The sequence below is a fragment of the Phascolarctos cinereus genome, unplaced genomic scaffold (assembly GCF_003287225.1).
Source record: "Phascolarctos cinereus isolate Bilbo 61053 unplaced genomic scaffold, phaCin_HiC Scaffold_9;HRSCAF=440, whole genome shotgun sequence".
Lineage (NCBI taxonomy): Eukaryota > Metazoa > Chordata > Mammalia > Diprotodontia > Phascolarctidae > Phascolarctos > Phascolarctos cinereus.
The window spans coordinates 48,861,660-48,887,931 of NW_027556402.1; the positions used below are offsets into that span (position 1 = coordinate 48,861,660).

The 26,272-nt window shown below is 39.8% G+C and overlaps 1 protein-coding gene across 2 annotated transcripts; it reads right to left on the minus strand.

The window, feature by feature from the left end:
* Positions 1–767: 767 nt before the first annotated feature.
* On the minus strand, positions 768–25,251 carry ETNPPL (ethanolamine-phosphate phospho-lyase). Of its 2 annotated transcripts, XM_021001429.2 has the most exons (13): positions 24,965–25,250; positions 21,099–21,217; positions 20,691–20,850; positions 17,906–17,980; positions 13,229–13,319; positions 12,133–12,249; positions 9,838–9,920; positions 9,275–9,500; positions 7,411–7,565; positions 6,188–6,277; positions 5,775–5,905; positions 3,431–3,462; positions 768–1,281 (listed from the first exon to the last, which is right to left on the minus strand). In XM_021001429.2, exons 1-13 carry the CDS (start codon positions 25,018–25,020, stop codon positions 1,153–1,155), a joined length of 1,464 nt encoding a protein of 487 aa, XP_020857088.1. In that variant the 5' UTR covers positions 25,021–25,250; the 3' UTR covers positions 768–1,152. The 2 variants fall into 2 exon arrangements, with proteins under 2 accessions (XP_020857088.1, XP_020857089.1); XM_021001430.2 differs by lacking the exon at positions 6,188–6,277 and having other exon boundaries at positions 24,965–25,251.
* Positions 25,252–26,272: the final 1,021 nt, after the last annotated feature.

Here is a 26,272-nt window from a genome sequence, read left to right on the forward strand (position 1 = left end):
AAGAGAGATGGCATTCAGAATTCAAAATTTTAAAGTGTTAAAAAGTTTTATGTGGAAAATATTTAATGAAATCAAAATATGTAAAATAAAAAGAATATACCCTGTATAACACAGGAGTACCAGCAAGTCAAGTACCACTTTTCTCAGAAAAAAGCTTTTGATCCTATCAAGTGCCCGGCTCAACCCCAAAACTGAAATGTTGTAACATGGAAGGGGAGTCTTTAGTATAAAGAATGTTTCGGTCAAGTGGTTCCCAGTGAACCGTCTCTTCTGTGGAATTGCTTGGGCATGAGCCCTGTGGAGTGCTTAATTTAAATAATAATGGCAGCAGCACTGTGTAGTCAAAGAGGCTTTGGAATCCAGGGGCCTGGGTTCAAATGTTGTCTCAGCTATTTACTACCTGTGTGATCTTGGACAAATCACTTAACCTTAATCCATCTATTTTCTCATCTATAAAATGAAGGCATCAGATTCACTGGCTTCTAAGGTCCCTTCCAGAGTGACATCTGCTGGCCTTTCCCCCAGTAATATTTTCATTAATCTGCTCTTTAAAAGTTAGACACCTTTTTAATTTTATCTTTTTTTTCTTTCTTTCCACCGAGACTTCTGAGTATATTATCATCCCCTGGTTAATGTTTGCTCTGTGTGTGTGTGTGTGTATGTGTGTGTGTGTGTGTGTGTGTGTGTGTATAAACTTGATATTTTTTTGATAGAAAATTAGGATGTGTGATTTTATTGCAACCTTTAACATACTTTTACATGTTAAATCATTATAAGACTAAATTTTATTTAGATCTCTTAAGCTTCCAATCTGAGAAGCTTACTGTGCTTTGCCTTCTAACGTTAATCATTAAAATGTGAATAGTACACATGGGACTTACTCAAGATTGAATTTACATATATAAATTTCACATACAGTAGAATAAATTAAGCAATTTACAAAGGTCAAGTAAGGATTTCCTAGAACAGGTGTTTTGATTAGCAGTTGTTTTTTGCATATTACTTATTGATCAGGTTATTTACAAATCCAAACAAAAAACAACCACTCTAAGTGCATAGGTTAATAACAACAGGAAATGCCAAGAAAACTGCTGGGCATCTCTGCTCCTTCTCTTTAAAGCCGGCTGTTCCATTTGTCTGCATCCACGTGTCTCACGTCCTGATCCTTTTCCCAGGCACTGTGGGTTTTTCTGTGTATAATCCGTTTCTCTTTTTACTGGTGTTTTCACCAGCCTGACTGGTACTGTCACTGGCATTGTTTGAGCTTGCCTCATTAAGCCTCTACAAGACAAGCCCAAGTAGATTCCAGTGAATTATTCCAAGCTAAGCAAGTTTCCCCAGGTAGCTTTACTCTGTATAATGGACAAGAATTGAACCCCTTCCTCTCCGGTCTTTCCATAGATGCTTACCACTAATAATGTGAGCTTAAATGTGAGTCCCTAAGCCCATTCCCCTTTCACAGACATTTTATTTCAATTCATGTGAAACAGTGTATGTATATGTATGTATATATGTATCTATGTATGTAAATAAATGTGAAACAATGTATCTGAAACAAACTTGAGAGTGATTTTTGGAAAACCTAATGGTTTTCCTTTAGGCAAATTCTATTTGATCCAAAAAGTTTACATCCCCAATCTTGATGGGTCTAAGAGAATATAAGTATTTATTAAGCACTTAGTATGTTTCAGACACTGTGATAATTATAAGTATCTTCCCTGAAACCAAAGTTTCAGAAAATGCACACTTGTGACCTGTGTGGTCTTGAGCAAGTCCTTTACTTAACTTCTCTGGACCTCAGTTTTCTAATCTGTAAAACGGGACCCAAGCTTATGTCCCTTAAACTTGAATAGTAAAATAAACCAGGTTTCTAGTGGAGAAGGATCCTTTTCTTTACAGATCAGGATTTCCTAACCAATATTTATAGTCACGAGGCAGGCCTGGTGTAGTGGAGAAAGAAGCAGCCTTGGAACTAGCAAAACAAGGAGTCAGGTCCTGACTCTGAGACATATTGGCTGTGTGACCAGGGCTAATTAACCTCTTGGTGCTCTAAGCAATTGCAGAAAAAGTCTCCCTCCGAGATAACTTCCTATTTACACTGTATATATTTTGTATATATGTCTCCCCCATGAGAATGTAAGCTCCTTGAGGACAGGATGGTGGTTTTTACTTTCTTCGTATCATCAACACTTAGCACAGTGCATGCATAGCGCATTGTAAGCACTTAATTGCTTATTGACTGACTGACTGAAAATGTGCCAACTGGCAGTTTCCAGTAGCAATGAAATCGGTTCTAATTCTTATCCCTATTTAGCCATGATTCCAGAGGCCCTATAAACATCTCTTCTTGGTCAGCAGGCTAGCATCTGCTATCATTGCAGGTGATGAAGGACTAGTTCCACTGGGCAAATCGCTTTTTTGGGGGGAGGATGTCACTGAGTTCACCTCATCCTCTGTTCAGTGAGAAACAGATTCTGACTTTGCTGCATTTGCCCTGGGATCTTGGGCACAAGAAGCTCTTTCTGAAAAGGTCGGCACCTTCTCAATCACTGAGTCAGTAAGCAATTATTAAGTGCTTACATTGTGGCATGTACCGTACTATGTTGAGGATACAAAAATACAATTCCTGCCCTCAAGGAGCTTGCTTTCTTCTCAAGGCAGAGACAAGATACAAACAGCTACATACACACAAAATATATACACTGTAAATGGGACATAATCCCAGAGAAAGACCTTTTCTGCAATCCAAGTAACAAATCATTAAATCCTCTCAGGTTTTTGCCTTCCTTTTGCCAAGGCCTTTGGCCGTGGGCCCTGAGCAAGAACTGTAGCTATAGAATAGCCCTCTGCTGGGAGAACCCTAAACAAACAGAAACCAGGCCATGCTATAACATTGAGCCATTAGTTTGCAAGGTCCTGGTTGCATTAGGGCCTTCCGCTTTAATTCATTTAAGGGTAAAATAATGGTCTTTTGGCTTCTCAGTACTGATCTTTTGCTGATGTGAATGTAACTGTGGTGCAGGAGTCTGGAGATGGATATATTGGTGCCTAAGAGCGAAGACAGGGGTTTAAACCATCAAGGTCTTTCTGCAGTTGGGATGCACTCTTAGAAGGCTCTCTACTAGCATCCTACAGGAGCCCTTTCCCAACAGAAAAGGGGATACTTTTGATGAAATATGAGATTCCCTTTTACTTACTCCTCAATGGAAAGGGGCCCTCAATAGTTCAGCCTAAGATGTTCTTGACTGATTCAAGGGGAGAAAGGGAATTATCCTTACTAGCTCTTTAATTCAGCAAATATTTTGTGTGTGTCTACAAAATCACAAGCCTCATAAGGGAGACTTGGTCACTGTATCTCATTAGAAAATTTTAATTCCTCATCACCCTCCACCCCCATTAAAAAAAAAAAAAAAGGAAAGTAGAATCTTACTTCAGTCCTGGTTCCTGTGGCTTCTTCTAAAACTATGAAAAGGAAAACATAACAGCATTAGAAGATCAGTTACCAAACTTCCTTTACTGTTTTCTGCTGTGATTTGGAAGGCTTTGGCTGAGATGTCTGAGGGAAAGAAATGTTGTCCAGTGCTAATGAAGATTCTCTATACCAAGGGAGAACAGTGTCCTGAATCTTTCTCCCATCAGTGATTTAGACTGTGGAGAATAGCCTTCTGAAAAGTGAGGGGAAAAGAAAGCCTGATTGTTTCCTTTAGGAAACTCTAATGATTAAGGGGAAAATGCTTAAAGGGGAATAGTGATTCAAATGTAGTTGAGATCCCTGCCACTACTCTAGCCTATTCATCATGTCTTGTTCTCATCCTACCATTGCCTCCTGTCTCCATTCATTTACTTACACTCTTCCTCTATACCTGAGATAGATGTCTTCCATACTTTCACCTGTAAAGATCCTTGCTTTGCTTCAAAGCCCAATTCAGGGATTACACCCTCCCTGAAACCTGCCCTCATTTCCCTGGCTTAAAGAGATCTCTCCCTTCTCAATCTTCTGTAAGCACTTTGGACCTCTCCTTTTACCATATTTATTTCCAAGTCTTATCTCCACTTCATTAAACTGCGATTTCCATGAAGCAGAAAGTACATCTTATTTCATCTTTGTATTCTTGGTTCCTATCACAGTGCCTTGAAATTGATAGGCATACTATATCAGATTGCACACTGTGTCGGGGAGGGGAAGAAAATGTAAAACTCAAAATCTTATGGAAGTGAATGTTGAAAACTAAAAAAAAAAATTTTTTTAAAGAAATTAATAGGCGTATTATATATTTGAATTGTAATGAAGATAAATTCAGGTGATTGTTTCACTGGGAATGCTGATTGATTATTTATACTTAACACAAAATAGAGTGATACTGGTGTGGAATAGTAGTTGAGTGCTAGACCTGAGTTTAAATCTTCCCTTAGGCATTTACCAGTTGGTTGTGTGATTCTGGGCAAGTCTCTGTGCTTCAGCTGCCTCGTGTGTAAAATGAGGGATTTGGACTCAACGGCCTCTAAGAGCGCTTCCAGAACTAACTCTGTGATACTACAATGTGATTTGCCTTCTCTGGGCCTCAGTTTACACAATGAAGGGGCAGGACCAGCCCTTCTAGCTCTAATATTCTATAAGGCCAACTGCCATCTTTCCCTTTTTGTTGTTAGCATTTTGCAACATATACTTGAAAAATGTCCATCCTGTTGGTGAGACCATGTCCTTTGGACTCAAAGACATTACTGACCTCACTGAATGGGTTTGTATGTCATTTGCTTCCCCTACTCTCTCTAATGGTTTGTCTGTAAACACAGAAAATCAGTAAGTAAGTGGTAGGAAGGCTAGTTCTCTGCTTACCAAGGAGGTAGTAAAATACCAAAAGAAGAATGTGGACCCAAAGGATAGAGGATTTCATTTGATTCCTACCTTTGACACTTACTACTTGGGCATGGCTTTCACTTCTCTGTGTCTCAGTTTCCTTATCTATAAGATGAGGGGGTTGGGATAGATGGCCTCTAACATTCCTTTTGGCTCTAGATCTGTGATCCTACGAACTATGGACTCTACATAATGGAAATTAAGGAGAGAAACAACTGAGAAGCTGACATGTATGTTACTGGCCTTTCTTTAAAACTGAATGGAAAAGATCAGACATTGTTTTGGAATAAAAGTGTTGTAATTAGTGAAATGACTTTAGTTGGGGTCTTAGAACTCTGAGCACCAAAATTATTTGTGCCAAATGGAGATATACGTATTTTATGAGACCAGAGCACATGAATTCCTAGGGATGTATTTGGGAGGCAGTCGGACATAGTGCATAGAAAGTTGGCTTCAGAATCACAAAAACCTGAGTTCCGATTCTGATTCATACTAGCTGGGTGATCTTGGGCATCACTTAATTCTTCAGTGTTCTCAGAGGCAAAGCAGGTGATGATGTTTATCAGAAGAGGCCCTCACTATGACATTCCCCTATATTAAAGAAATCATAATTCAAGCCCTCCCCCTCCCCTAAAAGGGGCATGTATATTTAAACATGTATTTAATATTTAATATATATCTTAAAAGCAAATTATTTTCTTTTCTCAGTGCAGTCTTTATTTTGGAATGGGATTGCTTTTTACCAGGTTTCTTTCCCCCTCTCTTCCCACCCCTCCTTTTCTAAATCTAAAGTTACATAGGCATTTCTGTCTTCAAAGGCTGTGGGCATAGACAGTAAGAGTTTGATGGATTTGGAACAGATCAGATTAGAGGAGAATGAAAAAGAGGGACAATCTAGGAAATTGCCAAGACTAACCTGTTAGAGTTTTATCCAGCTGTTCCACCATGAACTTAGCATCTTCCTTTGTGAAGCACATTGGTGGTTTTATTTTAAGAACATTCCTATAGGGACCATCAGCACTGATAAGTACTCTCTGTTCTTTCATCCTAGTAAGAGAAATATGCACATAGATGTAAATAAACATCAAAGGTAATAACGCAAAGTGCCAAGAGCTCCTCTGGGAGGGTCAGGCATCACATATACACAAATGTACCACCCCTCCCTCTTTCTCACACTCATACAATCCCAGCCATAAAGCAGATAATTAATTGACCTTTTCCTGGATGGAAGAGGAGCAAAGACTAGAATTCTCAAGCTCCATGTGACATGGTTGGGTTGGCAAATAACTGATGTGCCAAACTAGACCCAGAAACAAAAGGTGTATTTACTTATAGATGACATGTTGGGCTTCAGCCGTGGCAGGGGTCCTTTTCTGTTGGTCCTTCACTAAGTCAATTCCAATAAAAAAGCCAACACCCCTAGGAAAGATGGAGGAAGAACATTCTATCAGGAGAAAATGCCTCATTTTCTCCAAAAAGTGACATTATTCCCAATGCTTCTATTTGACCTTCACTTAGTGGTAATTAAGTGGGTCGCTGACCTTCTATGTCTAACCATTACAGATTCAGGCTAATCTGAATTACCAACACCACAGTCAGAGGCTACCAATTGTTTTTAGAAACAATTTCTTTCAAAATAAGGTTTTTTTCCTACTTAGCTAACAAATGAGAAAAATCTATCTTTTCCAAGTCTTTTGAACTACTCAGAGATAAAGTGACTTGCCTAAGATCATACAACCAGTAAGTAGCAGAGAACAGACTTGAACCTAAATCTTCTTGATTCCAAAGTCAGTTCTCTATTCACATGCCATATTGACTCTCTAAAGATAATTCAACTTTCTTTAGCTTCTGAGGACAATAGTTATAATAATAATGAGGAGGAGGAGGAGGAGGAGAAGGATGGTTGCAAAGTACTTTACATATATTAGTTCATTTTATGCTCACAGCAATTGGGAGTTAGTCTCATTTTACAGATGAAAAAATTGAGGATTAGGGAGGTTAAATTACTTGCCCAAGGTCATACAACTAATAAGTGACTAGTAATAGTAATAGGTGCCTAGTAGATGGCAGTTTATATTTTTGAAAAGGACAGATTCTCATTTAATTTTGCTGGTTATTTAAAACAACAACATTAACATGAAGCATCAATTAAGCACCTACTATGTGCTAAGCACTAGGGATACAAAGAGTTACAAAAAACAGTCCCAATTCTCAATGAGTTTATATTCTAAAGGACAATATTATAATAACCTACAAGATATACAGTGTAAAATGGAAGAAAAACCCATTTATTTTTAGACCTTTTGGGTCCTGAGTTAGGAACATACTTCTAGGGTTAAAATATTGTCATATGATTATCTAGCCACACCATTCCTCTCTTTTCTTTTTTATGGGCAATTGGGGTTAAGTGACTTGCCCAGGGTCACACAGCTAGTGTCAAGTGTATGGTCTGAGGCCGGATTTGAACTCCGGTCCTCCTGTCTTCAGGGCCGGTGCTCTATCTACTGCATTACCTAGCTGCCCCACACACCGTTCCTCCTTGATGAACATACCTGATGTCCCCTATCAATGGATGTTTTGCTTTTTGCTTGTTCAGTAACTCAATTAGGTAATTTCCAACTTGTGTGGCATTTCCTTGAAGATCTTCCTTTTCAATTACATCCAGGACGGCCAAGCCAATAGCACAAGACACTGGATTTCCTCCGTACTGTTCACAAAGATGAAAAACAAAACCCAGCAGTTGGATGAGTGGTTTCCCTTAATCTACCAGCAATCCTGTCAAAATTCTTCAGCTCAGAAGCAAGTGAATATCAAATTTGAAGGGCATTTTTTATACCATCAAAGCTTTTATAAATCAATATCTAGCACAAATGTTGGTTGTCACAGATTAATATAAATATTTTTTTAAAGTAAGTTTTTAAATTTATTTTTATTTTATTTATTTGGCTAGGCAATGGGGTTAAGTGACTTGCCCAGGGTCACACAGCTAGTAAGGGTTATGTGTCTGAGGCTGGATTTGAACTCAGGTCCTCCTGAATCCAGGGCCGGTACTCTATCCACTGTGCCACCTCGCTGCCCCAATATAAATATTTTTAAAGTTTTGTTCACTGACTGACTGAGATGAGGCAATTTCAGGCAAAGCTGATAGCTAAAGCTAAAACGTCCTCTTCTGGCCCATCCATGGTATTATGAGATTTTAATTTCACTAGATTTGAATCTGACTTTGAGAAATACCAAATTCTCTCTATCTTATACTCTATGAGCACCAGCTTTTCAAGCCTGAAAGTTAAAAGTGATTGGAGATAAATCTTAAAGCAACAAAACTCTCCGAGGACAAAAGCTCAGCAACTGTTAATGGCAGAAGTCTAAATCCTGAGGTTATTTTTTCAATGGTGCTTCATAACCTAAAGGCTTTAAAAAATGATTTATGAATTTATATGTGATGTGAAACATGCAAAGATCATGTCATCCATAAATGAAATGCAGCTATGCCTGTGGTTTAACAAGGCAACTTAGTATATGGAAGCAGGTCAAAAAAGAGTAAGACTTAGGAGAGATTGCTGGCTGAGTTGGGACTTACTCTGGTCAGAGTTTGGCTAGGATTCTGGGGATAGCTCTTTTATTTTTATGTTACTAGCCTATTCTAGTCTCTAAGGTCTTACCCTGTGCTGTCCTTTTTCTGTGTCTTTCTTCCTGCTTGTTATCTTCTCCTGCCAGAAATGGATTCTCTTTCTACCTCTGCCTGATAATGAATCTTGTTCAGATTTTTTAATAGCATTTTCTTGGAGCTCTCCTTTGCACTTATTGTCCTCTTCATGCTTCTCAATAAAGGACTTTTTTTGGGGGGGTGATAAATTATTTCCAATCTATTCTGTAAGCTCCTAAAGAGCAGGAACTATGTGTCCAGTTTCATTTTTGAACCTTTAGGACCCAGAACATTGTCTTTCATATGCATATATATACATATATGTGTGTGTATGTATACACACATACATACATATGCATACACACATACATATAAATTGTCATATATAATTGTCATACATATGTAATATATATAAAATTTCATATGTACAAAGTTGTCTCATATATATTTTATATATATAGAGAGAGATATATAAAGTACACACACACACACACACACACACACACATCACTTGAAGAAGTTACAGGATCCTAAATCTATCTACCTCACAGGCCATCTACTCCAGTCTCCTTCGTTTTACAGATGAGGTAACTAAGGTCCAAGAAGGAAGCGATTTCCTCAAAATCACTAACAATAAATGCATATTGAATTGAAATAAGGAATTTATTTGATAGACTACTAATTTTACCTTTTACCATGTTTGGAGAAAACAAAGGAGCACATACCACTTTACCCTTTTATAAAACTATTTGTCTGAAAATAAAATTTACCGTGTTAAAATACTCCATTCCAGAAGCACTGAAGGCTTCTGCAATTTCCTGGGTTGTCACAACACAAGACAGTGGATGTCCATTGCCCATTGGTTTACCCATGGTAACAATGTCTGGCACGAAGTCTTCATCACCCATTTGGAAGCCCCAAAAATGTTTCCCAATTCGACCAAAACCAACTTGAACTTCATCAGCTATAAATACACCCCCTGCTTTGCGGACATATCTGAAAAGCAAAGGGACATGAATACAAAAAAGACATGATACTCTCGAGATCCTATAAAGGTAACCATGGTTATCAAAAAAAATTTGATAGTTTTCCCAATTGCTTTGCAAGAGAATTACTGGATTTCTATTTTAAAATGTGAGGATGCATCATATCTCAGTGTAAGCCTACTAAATGAATTGTGATTTGAGTTGCATCAGGTAAAATGACTATTACAATTTTGTAATTTTGCAATTTCAAAACAATTTTTGAGAGGAAAGAAAACCAAAATTGGCAAAAACAGTCTCCAGTTGGTAATTGTCACAATGTTCAGTGTGCCCCCAAGTGCAATACATACTCTGCCACTTTCTGGAAGTAGCCTGCTGGTGGAATGACTTGGCCTCCACAGCTCTGCATGGATTCAGCAATGAAGGCAGCAATCTACATGAAAGGAGATGAAGTCAGAGTCTGCTGAGCTATTTTCTCCCCTTTGTATGCCCAGTGACCAGAATGGTTTTCCTTACAAATCAGCTAACTTCAAGAAAGAGAACACTGCAGGCAGGACAAAGAAGCCATACAATGATTCCATGGAAAAGCTCTCATTAGGAGTCCATCAAGTACAAGGCGTGAGGCATGGGTCACCAATTCGGTGCAGTCTCAAAGGGTTGCATCATCAACCATAGGGTGTGGGGGGAAAAAAGGAGCATTTGATATTTACAATTTAAGTTTTACTCAGAGGCATCATTATAATGCACTGTCTGAACACATTTTGAAAATGTGCAGCACTAACAATGCCAATCCATGAAAGCAAAGAAAATTTGAATTGCCTTCTCTCTGCACAGTTAGGATGATAATGATGATGATGATGACGATCACTGGGCTTACTATTGCATTTCATATAGAAAATTTCCAGATGAGGAAACAGTCAATGCAGATTGTCACCTTCTCTGCAATTTACAATCTCAAGACTTGTCTAGAACACTCAGAGGTTAAGTGACTTGGTTGCCCAAGGTCATATAGCTAGTAATTATCAGAGAACAGACTTGAACCCAGATCTTCTTAGTTCCAAGACCATATCTCTGTTCACTATGCCATACTGCCTCTCTAATTATAATTACAGCTAACTTTATAGCGCATGTTAAGGCTTGCAAAGTACTTAGAGTGCAGACTTCCTGGAAACACTGATCAGTAATGTGTGCATAAAGAAGCGGACGTTACATTGAAGAGAGCCATTATAGTCAAAAAGCAGGAAGATCCCAAGAGCAAGCGTGACTTTCACCTCTTGGGCAACTTTTTTTTTTCTGCTGCTGGTATACAGTGCCAAGACCTAGAAGAAAACATGTAGGAGAAGGGCAAGGAGAAAGGGGAAGGAAGATGTAGGAGAAAGAGAAGGAGAAGGAGGAAGATGAGAAGACTCTCTGTTAGTAATAAGTATTTTTTTTAAAGCCTCAAATGCTAGATATTATATACAGGTCAGGGGTTCACAGCATTTGTGTCCTGGACCCCTATGACTGTCTGGTAAAGCTTGTGGAGCCCTTTTCAGGATAATGTTTCATAGGCATAATGAGATAAAATACATAGAGTTATGAAAGAAACCAATTCTATGGAAATAGTTATCAAAATATTTTTAAAACAGGTCACATATTCCAGGTTAAGAATTCTTGATCTAGTCTATAAGATAATTTATGTCCTCCTAGGATTGTGTCTGTGATTTCATCAGCATTGCTCTGTAATGTACTAGAGCATCCTATGGAATTCCCTGAGATTCTAAGATGTTAGGGGGCTTACTCAGGGTCACATAACTATCAAAGATCACAGTTCAAATTTGAACTCCATTTGAATCCTGATTCCAAGTCCAGCACTCTCTCCACTAGATTATGGAGACTCTCAAAATTCTATTCTTTTTAAAACCCCCAAATGGGTTCATTGTAGGACATTAAACAGAACTCAGCTGAGGTAGAAAAGGGCTGGCTACCTAACACTTTTCTGCTCTGCTCTGTTGTTGACTCTTGGGGGCTTGCTTAGACTTTAAAGGTCAGGTCCACATTGATAGGCTTTTTCTTCAGACTTCGTTGAGGATCTGACCAGGTCCAGATGATCCTTAGTTTCCAAAGGCTGTGCCAGTTCTGAGGATTCCCTAAAGTCTTTGTCTGAAACCTAGTTAGGCCTTGGAATCTGGGAGTCATTATGTCCCCTCCTCAAGACAACATTAGCTTTTGGTGCCATTGACTACTGGAGTGGATACTTTCCCTCCCAGCATCTTGGGGGTCCTCACCCTTGCTCTTTTTGGTAGGCTATAAACGCATCACTGGAGAAGAGATATGGAGGTGCCATTTGCCTAGCTCTTTGACCCCCAGACCATGATCTCATGCTGCAATGGGGAGAAAGTAGTGGTCATGGCAGGAGTCTTCTATACTGGCGAAATCACAAGCCTAAGTGCCCCACCTTTTGTAGTTTGTACCAATGAAAATCCAAAAAGAATATCATAAAAGAATCTAATGAAAATTTAGGTCCATAAAATTTGGTTCTCCCCTGAATTCCAAGTCTCTTTTCAAACCAATTATGAAAGTTGTTAAATTATGCCTATAGTGTCTACACACACACACACACACACACACACACACACACACAATGTCTATATGTCTACACAAACCTTACGCCCATTTTTCTGGGCTTCTTCGATAATTTTCTTCACTTCATCTGCATAAGCACCAGCTGGATCTGGGTGGTCCTCCCGATATTTTCCTCGGTAGATATCTGGTGCTGGTGCCTGAAAGCATCAAGAGATAGGTTTTCTACCCTGAAAATTTAGCATGATGTTTTTGTAGAACCATAGATGTAGAGCCATAAGGGCCATTGAGCCCAATGTATTGTGTTATAGGTGATAGGAACCTAAAATTTAGATCTGGAAGAGGCCTCAAGGGCCACCTAGTATAATCCCCGTGATTCATACATGAAAAAACTGAGGCCCCTGCTTATGCAGGTTCAGAGACAAGATTTGCACCCATGTCTTCTGACTCTGAGCAGCTAGGTGGCACTAGGTCACCCAGATACGGAGCTGGGCCTGGAGTCAGGCAGACTCATCTTCCCGAACTGGCTTCAGACATTTAATAGCTGTGTGACTCTGGGCAAATCACTTAACCCTGGTTGCCTCAATGTCCCCATCTGTAAAATGAGCTGGAGAAGGAAATGGCAAACCAATCTAGTATCTCCACTAAGAAAACTCCCAAACAGGGTCATGAAGAGTCAGATACAACTGAAATGACTCAACAGCAGAAACAACTTCTGTCTCTAAAGCCATTGCCCTTTCCACGGTAACATACTGTCTACCACGAGGTGGGAGGAGAAGGGAGAAAAAGAGAGAAGAGTTAATGCTCATTTTAGCTAACTGATGAATGCTTTAACTACAAAGCATTACTTCCAAACCTTAAAATTATGGAAAAAGACACAATTGTTCTTTTGAGAACACAAAAAGGGAATCAATCCTTAGTTATTATGTTTTTAAAGAATATTGCAAATTATAGAATCAATTTTTTTTTAAATCGACTACATCATTTTGTGTTAAGCTGTGATAAAGCAACTCAGGCTTAAGGAGAATAATGAGGTTGTACATCCCGGCAAGGAAATTGATGAACAAGACTCAATGGCACATTGATAGTAGCCACCCCTAGAAATTAATCTCAGTGAAGGTGGCTGGTCAAAGTGTAATCCTATTTCCCAGGGTAGGTGAGATTAATATACATACTTACTACATGTACAAATTCTTTCTTGATGTCTTTGCCTTTTCGGAATTTATATGGACTGATTTCAATCAAGGAAGAAACATGACCGTGGTAGGCACTAAAAGGAAGAGTAATACATACAACTTTGAGGGAAGCTTTCTTCTAATACTAGAATTCAATTAAATTAATGTTATTCCATAATCAGGAAAAAATGAAGAAAATAGCACCCGATTCTAGGCAGCACACTGCTTAACACGGTCAACTTGGCAGTTGTTTTCCCCTGCCTTTTTGGCATTATGTACATAAACACACACACACATACATATACATCTTACATATACACACATATACATACACATGCATACATATACATATACACATAACACACACATCTATATGAAAGGGAAAGATCTGGGATTTCAAAGATGATACTTTCAGTTTAGAAACAAATGTTTTTGCTGATGAAATATTATACTTGTTGAAGTGGACATAACTCATTTTGTTTTGAGATTTTCTACCTTGCGTTGTTGAGCCTTAAAATCATATATGTAGAAATTAATTTTTATATATTAGATTTAGTCTCCCCCCTCCCCCATGTAATCATAGAAAGTAATGGGCAGTTAATAAAGTATTAATGTGGTAAACTATATTATATATGTGTACATACACACATAATCTGAAGTGTGAAAAAGTTTCTCTGATGCACTGGAGCTACTTGCCCAGAAGGAGACCCTCCTTTCCCGGCCCCCACCATTATAGATGCCATTTAAAAAACCCTATTTAAAGACATTTTAAGAGTTAAGTTTATATTCTGTAACTGCAACCTCTCAAAATAAATGATTGTGGAGGATTCTGGGAAGATGGCAGAGTAGGTCTGAAAATTCTAAGCTCTCTAGATTTCTCCCACAAACAAGACAAAATAGCACCTCAGGGCAAACATAGAGCAATAAAAATAAACAAGAGTTGGGGCAGAACAATAGTCCTACCTGAGAAGAATGGAATAAAAATACCAGGACTGAGTTTGGTCCCTGTGAAGGGTAAACACTTCCAAACTAGTTCCTCTGAAACAGCAAACAGAGAGCCCTGGGGCTGGCTGAGTTGGGAGGTAGCCTTGGCCCCAGCCACAGGAGTTTTCGCCTCCTGGACAGTGTGGGGAGTCAGGCCTCTGAGTCGGAGAAGATTGAGGGAAGCTGTGCTGATAAGGGATACCAGACTCAGCAGTGCTGCTGAGACATGACCCTGGGCAGGAAGGAACACACCTGGTGAGTGCCGAAGCAGTGGGACAAGGATGCTGATGGTTGTGGGCACCTACAAGAGGGTGGAGTTTTTGGTTTTAGTTCCAGGCCAGAGGGAAGAATTGAAGGAGGACTTGAGGCCAGAGGCACCACCCCCCATATTCTAAGACTAGAGGTGATTACAATAAGTTGCTATAAATTTATATTTTAAAAAATGAGCAGGCAAAGGAAAAACAACCCAACCATAGGAAGTAACTATGGGAATAGAGAAGACCAGGGTTCATCTTCAGAGGATAGTGAAGCAGAAAAAATCCTCTCCTACCCCAAAGAGTAATGTCAAATGGTCACCTGCCCAAAAATAATTCATAGAAGAACTTTAAAAGACTTTAAAAATCAAATGAGAGAGGTTGAGGAAAAAAATTTTAAAAAAATAATACAATCCAAGAAAAACAAGATTATGAAAATAAAGTTAACCAACTGGAAAAGAAGATCTAGAATCCCAAGAAAACAACTCCTTGAAAATCAGAATTGGGCAAGGGGAAGCCAGTGAAGTTGTAAGAGAGCAAGAAATAACAAAACAAAATATAGAGAATGAAAAAATAGGAGAGAAAGTGAAATATCTTGTAAGAAAAACAACTTATCTGGAGAACAGATCAAGAAGAGAAAACATAAGAATAATTGGACTACCTGAAACTAAGATCACAAAAAGAATCTTGATACAATAATACAAGAAATAATAAAGTGTCCTGAAGTGTTAGAATAAGAGAGGAAAGTAGAAATAGAGAAAAGAATCCACTAATCACCACCTGAAAGAGATCCTATGAGGAAAACCTACAGGAATATCATAGCTAGATTCCAAAACCCCCAGCTCAAGGACAAAATATTACGAACAGCAAGAAAACAATTCAAATATGGCAGAGTCACAGTCAGAGTTACATAAGACCCAGCAGTGGTTACACTAAAAGACTGTAGGTTTTGGAATACCATATATGGAAGAGCAAAAAAACGGGGGTGCAGCTAAAAATATTATACCCAACAAAATTAAGCACAATCCTGAACAAAAAACAAAGGCATTCAATGAACTGTCAGACTTGCAGCATCTTATTGCAAAAAGACCTGAACTTAATAGAAAATTTGACATACAAGATCCAAGAGAAATTAGGTAAACGTCAAAGACTAACTACAAGGGACTCAAGGTTTACTTTTTATACAAAGAAATGTGAACTGTATGTTTAAGATTGTAATTAGTAATTAGGTAGTTTGAAAGAAAGATTGGGGAGAGCTGAGTATGATGTGATTCTGAAAAGTAATACCAGGGGCAGCTAGGTGGCACAGTGGATAGAGCACCAGCCCTGGATTCAGGAGGACGTGAGTTCAAATCTGGCCTCAGACACATAACACTTACTAGCTGTGTGACCCTGGGCAAGTCACTTAACCCCATTGCCTAACCAAAAAAAAAGAAAAGAAAAGTAATACCATCTAGGAAAAGGTAAAAAGAGTGATTATCTTATACAAATGAGATATGAGAAGAACTGACACAGAGGAATTAGATAGGGGAGGAGGGCTGGTAGTTCTGGAACCCTACTATCATCAGGAATGGGTTAAAGAGGAAAATACACACACACACGTATGTATAAGTCTTCTAAATTCAGAAAGAAATAAAATACTAAGGGGAATAGGAAGGGGGAGGGATTTTTAGAGGGAAGTGGGTGAGGAAATAGAATAAGGGGGGTATAGAAGGGTGTCTACATCAACAAGGGGGTAGATGATAATTGGAGGGATCTTTGGAGGGGGGTAGGTTAAGTAATAGGAGGGCAAGGTAGCAGGTAGAAGAAAAGTAGAGTCAGAAGGGATAGGAAATAAGAGATACACACAAACATAAAATGAAAATCAGGAGTAGAATTTATTAGGGGAAAAAAAAGCAGGGGTAGTAATCATGATCTCAGACAAAGTTAAAGCTAAAATAGAGTTAATCAAAACAGAAAAATAGGGAAACTACACTATGTAAGCCACAATGATCAACATTGTTTTAGATTGTTGAAAATAACTAGGCAGTGTAAGGTTGGAATATTGCTGTGGTATAGGAAATGAGTTGGCGGACTTAGAAAAATATGGGAAGACTTGGACTTAGGAAGGAAGATATTATCTCCCTTCAGAGAAACAGAACAAATAAGTATAGTACAGTCTTACATAGATGCATACGAATGTATATGTCTATATATGAGTATGATTATAGATGTGTATATATGTGTATGTATATACATACATATATATGTTTGTGTGTATGCGTATATGTGTACATATATGTATGTGTGGAATTTCAATATACTCAGTCTGAAAATAACACTCTCTTTCATCAATAATTTGGATGAATTGACTATGTATGGGGGTGATCATCTCAATTCTCTTTTCTGTACAGTCACCCAGGAGATGAGACAGAGTTACACAGTGGACAACTTGCCAATTGTGTTCTGATTAGCTTTTGTTTAGGGCAGGGGCAGGGAGAGGCATGCTTCTACATCAACTGAAAAAAAAAAGATGTTACTGGTGGAGCTACTGTGCAATAGGTTGGGTTTTTTTTGCTTGTTTTGCTTTTTGGTGAGGCAATTGGGGTTAAGTGACTCGCCTAGGGTCACACAGCTAGTAAGTGCCAAGTGTCTGAGGCCGAATTTGAACGCGGGTCCTTTTGACTCCAGGGCCGGTGCTCTCTCTCTACTGCATCACCTAGCTGCCCCCGCAACAGGATTTTAACTGTATAAGAAAGAGTATTTCCTCAGCATATGAAGTGTGACTTCTAAGATTGCTGTCCTTTGTTTGAGGTAGATGGTAAAGAATAACATTGTGAAAAGATAGACACACTAAGCATGATAAAGACTGAGATTGGTGGGGATGAAGTTGAATAGAATGTTTATATTTGCATAAGAAAATGTAAAAAAGTAAACAGCTAATATTAACTTTATATGATAATTATGTGTATTCCTTTTTCAGTTTATGCCAATACACATATGTGCACATATATATTTTTCTTTAAAAATTTTTCTTGAAGTGGCCTATATAGTAGTTTATAATTTAAATAAAATTGTGTTTTTTAAAAATAATGATTGAGTGGAAAAAACATTTGCTCCCCTCACTTGCTCCCTAAGTTATGTGTAGCAATGAAAGTCCTAGTTATTTGGGTTCAGGAGGTCCAAATATTATAAGCAAAGTACTACTATACCCCTGGTGTCAGCTTACCCTTTTTTCAAGCAAGTCCTTAGGAATTAAAACAGCTTCTATGGTAATGGTCTTGCAAATCCACAATTAATTTAAAAAAAAAGACATTAAATCCTATATCCACCCTTTACTTACTATAGTGAGATGTCTATTGAGACATAGCAAAATTAATATGTAGCTTTGTCTTCTACTCCAACTCAAAACAATGCAGAAAAACCAGCTGGATTCATTCATAATTATTTCATTGCACACTTACTGGTCAAGTGTGATCACATCTTGGTGATCTCTGTATTGCCGGGCCAGGCGTAAGGCAAGATCATTGGCTTCAGATCTAGAAAGAAACATTAGGGTTGCTGGTAACATACGGTCCTTTTGTTAATACTCATTCACATAATTGTTTATTCAAGTGTTTGCAGAAAGAAAGGAACAAGTCAATTACAAACTTGATGCTAAACATGGATATTCCATAAAAGGGGATAGTTCTTCATCAAACAAAGCATTAGTTCTATTTCTTGATTCCCATTTGGGTCCTCCATATAAACATCACATTTTGTTTTAATTATCAGCTAAGAAAAGCACAACACTGACTAAGGTTATAATGTGCACAACAATATGCATTTCAGATCCCGAGGCCTCAGTTGTAGTTGCTGTCAGACAGTCATTTACTTCTTCCTTCTCTTCTTTGCTTCCTTCTTTCCTCTCTTTCTCCTTTTCTTCCTCTCTTCCCTTCCTTCTTCCCTTCTTTCCTCCTCTCTCTTCCTCCCTCCTCTCTCTCTCTCCCTTTCTTCTTTCTCTTCCTTTCTTTCTCCCTCCCTCCTTCCTTTTTCTTTCTCTCCTCTCCTTTCTTTCATTAGATTTGGAATTCTATTTGGTACATGGAATTCACAATGAAGAAACTCCCATTGCCAATGCAGATTAGCATCTGCTTTGTAACAAGTAGCCTCAGAAAGTCACCTGGGAGCAAGTTAGGAGGCTTGCCAAGAGTCAAAAATCCAGTATACATTAGAGGCAGGACTAGAACCTACTCCTGGGTCTTTCTGACTCCTATCAAAAGACCATTGGGATTATGGATTTAAAGGTAGAAGGGAACTTAGAAACCACTGAATCTGAGTCCCTCATTTACAGATAAGGGAATGGGGCCCCAGAAGTTGAGTGGCTTACCTAGGGTCATACAGTTAATAAGTGTTTGAGATATGACTTGAACCCTGGTCTTATCTACTACGTCATGCTGCCTTATACATTTCTGGTTATTTTGCTTCAGCGGTGATATGGAGCCAGACATATTTAAGAAAAGGAATACTGTTAGTCCCTTTTCAGCCTTAGCCTTACCCACCCACAGCAGTAAAGATAACATTTAGGACAATAAGAGGGCTTTGTTAAGCTTGCTTCCAACAGTGGGAAGTACAAACTGTGTTCCTATTTGTGATTATCAAGCCTAAGTAGTGTCAGGCAAACACTAGTTGTTTCATTTTCTTATGAAATGGAGGTGATAATAATTGCTCCCTACTTGCTTCACCTCCATAGAATCTAAAGATATTACATTAAAAGAAGTTGTTGTTCAGTTGTATCCAACTCTTTGTGACCCCCATTTGAGGTTTTCTTGGCAAAGATACTAGAGTGGTTTGCCATTTCCCTCTTCAGCTCATTTTACAGGTGAGGAAACTGAGGCAAACAGGGTTAAATGACTTCCCAGGGTCACACAGCTAGTAAGTGTCTGAGGCCATATTTGAACTCAGGAAGATGAGCCTTCCTGAGTTTAGGGTTGATACTCTAGCCACTGTGCCACCTGGCTGCCCCTAAAAGAAGAGGTAATATCTCCCATCACTGGGGCCAGTGTTTGGCTGTTAGATGCTTCTTGGAACTAAAAAAAAAAAAGCAAACTCTTTGGAGATTCTTAGAAAGTCACATGATAGAGATGCTGGGTATCAGAGATAAGGACTTTATGAAATCATTTCACTTATGCATCTCCATCAGCATATGAATCTCTGGAGACTGAGAGTCAAGACAAGAATGCTTCATAACTGATCCTAGAGTTGTCTTGAAATTCTTTACAAAGGAAGAAAGACTATGGTTAAATAAACACTTCATTCTGGAATGTCTTAAAGAAATCATGAACTACAGAATCATGGAAATAGACTTGTAGAAATTAAAGGAACCTAATGACTTGGATTTCTTTAAGCTATATTTCAGTGCTTGTGGAAGATGCCAGATTGACTGCAAAGAAATGTCTCATAGAAGTTACAATCTGTTGAGTAGCTTTCCTTCTCCCATTTTGGCAAAATCCCTTGTTCCTGTATTGATGAGAATTCCCATCAGATCTCTGACTACTCCCTACACTACCTAAGAGGTGCTAACTATTTCCGGGCAGACTTTGACTGGTTATGTTTACCAACATGAACACTACACATTGATATCTTTGACACGACTTTTATTAAAGTAAACATAGTGCCCAAGATGACTTTAAGTATCAATAACATCTTGCCTTTTTCTCTCCACTGGATAACTGAGGAAACTGAGCTACTTTAAAAAAAGCTTATTGGGGGGCAGCTAGGTGGTGCAGTAGATAGAGTTCTGGTCTTGGAGTCAGGAGGACCTGAGTTCAAATTCAGCCTCAAATACATAACCCTCATTAGCTGTGTGAGTCTGGGCAAGTCACTTAACCCCAACTGCCTCACCAAAAGGAAAAAAAATAGTTCATCTCTAATAGAATGTAAGCTCCTTGAGGGCAGGATGTGTTTTATTTCTGTCTTTGTGCTAAGCACCTAGCACAATGGCTGGCTCATACTAAGAGTTTAATAAATGTTTGTTGAATTGAGCTGGTTTGCCAAATGCTAATCAGCAAATTGTTAGCTTAGGATGTTCTCAAAGTATTTGGGTACTTCATCAGGTGTTCCATATACTCCAGGAAATAATATACAGTCACTTTCAGGAATACATGGACCTGAAAACACAATTGGTGATCCATTTATGAAAGAAATAAAACAGGAAGGGGAGAGAAGATAGGATGAAAAGAAAACCAACCAACCAACCCTGAAACATACCCTGAATTAGCAAAATAGCAAACAGATAGTTTCTCTGGCAGAGTTTCGGAAAGGCGTTTGGCATACTCGACGATGCTGTCATGGAGGAATCGGGAATTTGTATTTAGCAGCTCCATCTGTTCCACAGCAACCTTGATCACTTCTGGGTGGCTGTGTCCCACTGAAATTTAGGAAACAAAAAGTCCAGGAAACTCATTACAATTCCAAATGCCTGGGAATGAAGGGAAGAACCAAGTAGCACAGAAGAAATGTGATTGTTTCCCCTTTCCAACCCCTGGCCTAGCCAAGTGGCACTGGCCAGTGCCATTGATTAGCCTTCAGTCCCTGAAGAACCACTGACAGCTGCGGGAACATAGATTAGCTCCCATAAATCTGCCCTGGTCATGAAATGTATCCCTCTGCACTCACCATGTGCGACATTATTGATGCAGTCCAGGTACTGTTTCCCATTCTCATCAAACATGTATTGGCCCTTTCCCCGAACTATCTTGAGAGGGTCTTTGACGAAGAAAACTTTACAGGATGGCCTAAAAATTATGACAGAAAAGCAATCTTGGTCTGGCAGCCACTATTCAGAATCATGGAGGCAGAGAGAGTCTCAAAACTAGAAAGTACTTCAGAGGACAGAGTCAAACCTATAGCTTGACAAAGTACACAGTGGGTAGAGTGCCAAGCCTGGGGTCAGGAAGACTCATCTGAGTTCTAATCAAGCCTCAGACACTTAACTAGCTGTGTGACCCTGGGCAAGTCACTTAACCCCATTTGCCTCAGTTTCCTCATCTGTAAAATGAGTTAGAGAAGGAAGTGGCAAACCACTCCAGGATCTTTGCCAAGAAAAGCCCAAATGGGGTCACAGAGAGTTGGACATGGCTGAATGACTAACCAACAGCAGCAGCAACACATAAAACATATTCATTAAAGGTGCTAATTCCCCTACTCCGGACCATTAATTTCATCTGTCTATGGAGCTCCTGGATACAGAAACTTCCTGTGTCAATACAGAACAGCACTAATTTTGCAACTTGCAAATGAAAATTATTAATTAATAATTAAAATTATTAAAATTGACAAATTTCTTTTTTTTTTAGGCAGTTGGGGTTAAGTGACTTAAACCAGGGTCACACAGCCAGTAAGTGTCAAGTATTTGGTCTGAGGCTGGATTTGAACTCAGGTCCTCCTGACTTCAGGGCTCTATCCACCACGTAGCAGCCCCCAAAACTGACAAATTTCACAAAAAGCCTATGCATGGTTCATTAAGAAAATCCCAGGGTATCATCTGGGATTCTGGGATAAACCTTAATGCTAATGCCTTCCATCTACTAATTATCCCTGGTTTATTCTGTTTATATCTGTTCACACAATTGTTTCTGGTTGTCTCTCAGGTTAAACTGAGCTTCTAAAGGGCAGGGACTGTTTCTGACTTTCTTTGTATTCCCAGTGGTTAATACATTCCTGGCTGTGGGAGGTACCTAATGTTTGTTGACTGGTTAAATGACTTGCTCAGGGTCACACAACAATTAGCATCTGAGACAGAACTTGAACCCCACATCTTCCCAAGTACAAAATCAGCTTGTTATCCCACCATGCCACCCTGCCTAAAATGAGAAATTATAAAATGAACTTCCATTCTATTAACTGCTCATAAACTTTTCTTATTCATGTGACTGGAAGGTAACCTTTCCTTAAGACATTACTAGGGGCAGCTAGGTGGCTCAGTGTACAGAGCTCCAGCCCTGGGGTCTGGATGACTTGAGTTCAAATCCAGCCTCACACACTAGCTGTGTGACTTTGGGAAAGTCACTTAATTCTGATTGCCTCAAAAAAAATTGTAGATAAGATAGGTGGGGATGTACATCTATGCTGATGTTTAACATTATCAGAGCAAATGTGAAATCTATTAAGGATAGGGAGTGGACCTTTGATTACATTGGTCTAGAGAACTCCCAGGTGAGGGAACTCAATCATTGTAGTTCAGCACCTGCTCTGCAACTTAGTCATAAAAAGTTGACTACATCATTGTGTGGTTAAGTGATTTGTGCAGGGTCACACAGCCTGGAGTGCCGTGTGTGTGTGTGTGTGTGTGTGTGTGTGTGTGTGTGTGTGTGTGTGTGTGTGTACCTACATATGTATTTTAGGAATGATGTGATGATGAGGGAATGGAAGCAAATGAAACAGTAGGAAAGTCACTAACACGGATCAAGGGGCTTATCAGATAAGGGTGGTCCCTGAGTTTTTTTTTTACTTGGTTAAATAAGCTATTGTACTACAAAGCATGTCAAACTAGTAAGGAAAGACTGCTGGATTTGGATCAGGAGTGGGATTGGAGCCTTAAGTGTGTGTGATTTTTGAAGGCCTCAGTTTCCTCACTAAAATGAGATTTGTCTAGATTTCTAAGGCTGCATTCAGTTTGAAATTCTATAGTATTTAATGTGGAAATATGTTTAATATGATTGTACATGTATAGCCTATATCAGAATGCATGCCACATTGGGGAGGGAGGGAGAAAAAAATTCTGGAACTCAAAATCATAAAGAGGAATGTTGAAAACTATCTTTATGTGTAATTGGAAAAAAATACTATTAAGTGGGGAAAAATAGAAAGAAATAAAAAGAAAGTCTATATATAGTCTTTTGTCCTTAGAATCCTTGAGGACAGAGACTGATTGTTGTTTTAGTCTTTATAACCAGGCATCTAATACTAGCACTTATTAGATATTAGTTAAATCAGATTCAATTGTCACCTAGGAACTGTGACAAGTATTAGGAACTCACTCATCAATTTCAAGTTTCCTTTTATTATTTGCTTCCAAAAACGTATGAGGTTTTTTTTTTCCTTAAAAAAAAAACCCTCAACAACACAACAAAACTGGTGCTTAGCTCTCAGAGGACAAAGCTTCTCTTTGGCTGGCTTTGGCAACCACCCCTTTAGCTTCGGTAGCCTGAATATTTCTTTCTCTAAGAAGTTAGAGAACATTCAGAGTTCTCTAAGATCTTCCTCTACTACATGCTACCAGCCATAGCCCCAGAGACAGAACAGAATCCTTCTACCTACTAGTGCCAATCACATCAGTCAGTAGGCATGTCTTAAGCACCCCCACTATATGCCAAGAGCTGATTCTATAAATACAGAAATGAAACAATCCCTGAAGACAACGTGTAGTCCAAGAATATACAATGCAAGGTACTTCAGGACAGAGGGGATGGGGAGGCATTACAGCTAGAACCCGGCTGGCTCTCCCATCCCGTACCCTCCCCCCACCCCCACCCCAGAGCCTTGTTTGGCCGGGCCAGTCGGTGCCATCCCATTTATTCTTGCCCTAATACCTGCTGGGCAGGAGTTGGGGGTTGGAGGTTGTATGCAGTCAGGCAGATTGATTAGGTGCCTACGATGTGCCAGGCACTGTTAAACGCTGGGGTGGAGGGGAGGGGCTGGGGGAAGGAAAGGTCGGGATTAAAGAACGCGACCACTCTGGGTCTCGCAGACATCTGAGGGACTAGCGGTTGCCGTGCGGGCCACACACTGGCGTCTCTGGGAATCTCGAGGTTCTAGTAGAAAGTTTCCTAGAAGAGGGCTGCGGGTGGGGGTAGTACATCTCTTCGGGGCTCCTGTTGTCTACCCGCAGCGGCTCCCTGGGAAGCTGCGCAGCCCCGGCCCAGGAATCCCCAGGTGGCATAGGAGGAGGGGTGGGACAGGAGAAGGGGAGGACGAGGCACGGCAGCTGGGGATGCCACCCTATTACCTATTTAGAGAGAAGCTGACTCAGCCCTGTTCCAGGAGCAGAGTCTAGAGCAGGGACTGTCCTCTTCGCCTTTGGGCTCGGGACTGACTCTTGGAGATTGAGGTGGAGTGTGTGTGTGTGTGTGTGTCTGTGTCTGTGCAATCTATCCCCACTCCCCCTCTACCCCCAACCCGGGTTGGGCAGGTATTAACATATCTCAATATGGTAGGTATTCTCAGATGCCGGTGTGCAGGTATGCAGCATGCAGCCGGCGCTAGGCTAGGGACAGCGAGGCTGCGGCACCCGGTCTCTACTTGGGACTGGGTGACCAGATTTTCATTCAGCCTTGGCCACCCGAGACCACTCTCATTTCATCTCTTCCGACCCTAGGGTGGAGAGAGGGTGGAGAGAGGCTGCAGAGAGCTTAGGGTCCAGGATCTGTCCCCATTCCCCTGCAGTGCCCGTCTATGGCATAGCAGTTCTTTGCGTACTTTCCGTCAGTCTACTCTCCCCTCGGACCCCCCGAGCCCAAGCTGATCTGTGCCCAGCAGCTCACCCGAGGTGTTTTTTCCGGAGCAAGATGGTCTCGGCTTTGCTATACAGCTCACTCATTTCTGAGGCTGCTGGGGACCCAGGCACTTCTGCGAATTGATCAAGTTGGCCTCAAGGTCCCAGTCCTGGTACCGGCGGATGGGCTCTGGTCGCTTTCCAGCCAGACCCGGTTTCCAGCGCTTAACTCCCTTTGGTATTTGTTGCTATGTTGTTGTTGTTGTTATTATTAACTCTTCAAACTGCCTTCTGTTGCAGGTTATCGCTAGTATTAGCCAGTTAGTGTCATCTTCCTTTTATGTCTTGCCCTGCCTTTGCCCTTTGCCAAACCCCTCCTTCCTCTCCTCCTCCTCCTCCTGGTGCCGCCAATTGCTTGGCTAGTAACCTGGCTTTCAGTTAATTCGCCATCCCCAACCCCATTTCCCCCACCCACCCCAGACTTATTGGTTCTTATCCCTCCCTATTGATTTCTTACTACTCCCTATCCCTCTCTTCTTTTCTCTTTCTAACTTTCCCAACTTTCTTTTCTGGCATCCCTTCTTTCCACTTCTCCCCTTCCTCCCCAGAGAGGTAGTGTGGATTTGAAATCACTGAACTTGAAGTCAGGAGCTGAATGCATTTTCTATAGCTGTACACCTGTGGGTATACTTTGTTTGAGCCTCAATTTCCTCATTTATAAAAAAAGAGAGAATACTATCTGTGTGCCTACCTTTACAGGATTGTTCGGGGGGTGAGGGGTGGGAACAAATGAACTCATGTATATAAATACTTGTCAACCTTAAAGCTACTACACAGATAATTAGCTTTTATTATTCAGTTCATTATGCATTTCATTACCATTTTTTCTTATTACAGATGCAAAATGCAATGGATAGAAAATATAGAATCTATTGCACTAATCATTATTATCTAATTTCATGTTTAGTGAACGACTAAACAGTTAACAAGCTAAGGAGGCTAAGGTACGAATGTGCTGTCCTGTTGCATGCTAAGATCTAGGGCCGTTGTGTGTGGAACAAATTAAAAATCTCCTTTTTAGTTTCTCTAGAAATATTAAGAAATAATAATTTTCTCTAAAGCCCTTTCCAGACTCCTTGGAAAACCCCTTGGAAAGGTGGATGATAGGTGGAGGACAAAAAGGCTTTCAATAGGTGAATGGTGAAAATTGGAAATTTAACAAATACTTCTTGTTTACCTAAGAACATTGACTAGACTTTTAATCTACCTAATGGCAATCTCCTTCAGTCTCCAGAAGGGATTAGATTATGATCCACCCTCAAACCACCTCCTATTCTTTTTGAATTCTGGATACAGA

Coding starts and splice junctions, on each gene's coding strand:
- ETNPPL (XM_021001429.2), bottom strand. CDS start 25,020: ATGAGTGAGCTGTATAGCAAAGCCGAGACCATCTTGCTCCGGAAAAAA. Junction 12,250..13,228: donor AGAAAGAATTTGTACATGTA/GTAAGTATGTAT, acceptor TGATGCTTTCAG/GCACCAGCACCAGATATCTA. Junction 5,906..6,187: donor GCCCAACATGTCATCTATAA/GTAAATACACCT, acceptor TTCTCTTACTAG/GATGAAAGAACAGAGAGTAC.